General features: G+C 46.9%; 1 protein-coding gene across 1 annotated transcript; it reads right to left on the bottom strand.

Moving 5' to 3' along the window:
• Window positions 1-410: 410 nt before the first annotated feature.
• On the bottom strand, window positions 411-1,942 carry LOC134288526 (UPF0489 protein C5orf22 homolog). Its single transcript, XM_062853623.1, has 2 exons — window positions 1,740-1,942; window positions 411-1,668 (listed from the first exon to the last, which is right to left on the bottom strand). Exon 2 carries the CDS (start codon window positions 1,269-1,271, stop codon window positions 816-818), a length of 456 nt encoding a protein of 151 aa, XP_062709607.1. The 5' UTR covers window positions 1,272-1,668; window positions 1,740-1,942; the 3' UTR covers window positions 411-815.

Below are 1,942 nucleotides of genomic sequence, written 5' to 3'. Positions count from 1 at the left end.
TCAAAGTTGATGCATCCTGCTTTTACTTATTTGCTGACGAATATGTAAGAGCAGGATGCATCTACTTCGACCATGTTCAACGTACTTTGTTGAACAGAACTAATACAGTAGACGTCCGATAACTGCAACATGTTTACGTTTCACTTAGCGAATGAAATTCGATAACTGCAACAACTGACAAGCGTCAAAGAGCTGGCAGTTGCTGCAGAATGCAGCGAAAGTGCATTCGGAAAACATCGCACTGCATCAAAAGTTCATGTGAAAAACATCGCATCGCTGTTGATATTTCATTTTGACGGATAGCGGTGCGATAACTGCAACATTGTTGCACTTAGCGGACTTGCAGTTAAAAAGCATTGCAGTTAAAGCGTTTGCACCGATCGAACGTCTACTGTATTACAATTACAATTTTTAAATGGAAAGTCGCAAACAATTGATTTATGGGCTTCGGGAAATTGTTCTACTAATTCAAAGGATAAAAAAATAAATTAAATTCTCATTTAAGTAATACTCAGTAATCAAGTGCTTTTTCAAGTGATAACTAAACTTCGCGACCCATCAAACGATCCATAGTTTGAGAAACGCTGCTCTAGATTTTTGGGGTCGTTCATAAACCAAGTAGACAAAACCCGTCACTCTAGTCGACTTTTGTCCAGGAAATAATTTCTAAATTTGTACATTTGGTTTAGAACCGCTTTCCTCTTTCCCCGGAAAGTCTACGTAGTTTATGGATGACCTATAACTACAAAAAATCCCATACTTGTCGGTACTTATTTCATGCCCAATAATGTAAACACATGTCATTCAAGGTTCACTTACTTGCCCTTGGGCATCTGATTGGCCCAGTCCGGTTTGATCCACACGATCCGCTCCACATGCCCGGCAAACACCGTGGGCATCATCCAGTTCTCAATACTGATACTGTCGAGCAGGTCCTCCTTGTTGAACACGTACCCGGCGGGCATATGCTTCGGAATGCACATGTCCGGATGTGAATCGAAGTGAATGATGGTATTGCCCCGCAGCGGCAGATGCCTCGAACCGATACATCGGTACAGGAACGTTAGAACGTCATGGTGATCTTCCACAATAAAGATCGGGACCTTGGCGAAGGCACGTGCCGAACCGCAGGTCGTTGCCACCGATTGCTGCTGCAGATCGTCCGATGATGATTCTGCCGGAGTCGAAGATGAGGCCTGTGTCACGATTGTCGCTGTGGACGATGTTGCCATTGCGGTTGTCAACCGTCCCTCACTATCTTCATCACTCATTTTTTAGCACAGGATCTTCACAAACTAAACACACAAAATGATTCACACACTGCGTCCCGGCTCACCCAGGAATTACACACCTATTATTCGATCAAACAACAATCTACGCCTCAGACAGACGTCCGAATCCAGGAGAAAACACTGAGCGCCGCTAGTTCGCTCGCCTTCAACGATCTATCTGTCTGCCTATGTGTTGTGTCTCTGTATCTCGCACTCGTAGTGACCGTGTGTGTACGTTTGTTTCCCTTCCCTCCTCAAGGCCTGCTGATGTCTTTGACCTCTGCTGCCAGTATCTGCTGCTTAGCTAAGCCTTCAACGGGGTCGAATTCGGTCTGGCCTTCGTGCGGTGACGGCTGTTTCGCTTGCTGCCCACCGATTCAATCCCGGCTGGCGTAACCTGGAAACGAAAGGATAAAACCTCTAACTCACGGTATTTCCTAACCAGAACAGGAAGTTCCCCCTACTTACACGCTTCGGTCCGTCCAAACTCGGTTACGACACTGACTTTAGTGTTCTCGGTTCTGACAGGAAGGCGACGGCGGCGGCGGCGGCAGATGTGCACACGAATTCTAGCGCGCACTCACTGCTTCTTTGGCTGGATGGACGACGACGACTGACGAACGACCGCGACGGAGCCAGCTTGAACGGAAACGGGACAGCACCACTACCGT

Source organism: Aedes albopictus, chromosome 2 (assembly GCF_035046485.1).
Source record: "Aedes albopictus strain Foshan chromosome 2, AalbF5, whole genome shotgun sequence".
In the NCBI taxonomy this organism is placed as follows: Eukaryota; Metazoa; Arthropoda; class Insecta; order Diptera; family Culicidae; genus Aedes; species Aedes albopictus.
Note: the sequence above shows the minus strand (reverse complement) of the source record. Positions and strands in the feature narration are given on the sequence as shown.

Bases quoted from the DNA above. Each gene is read 5' to 3' on its own strand.
- LOC134288526 (XM_062853623.1), bottom strand. From the start codon at position 1,271: ATGAGTGATGAAGATAGTGAGGGACGGTTGACAACCGCAATGGCAACA.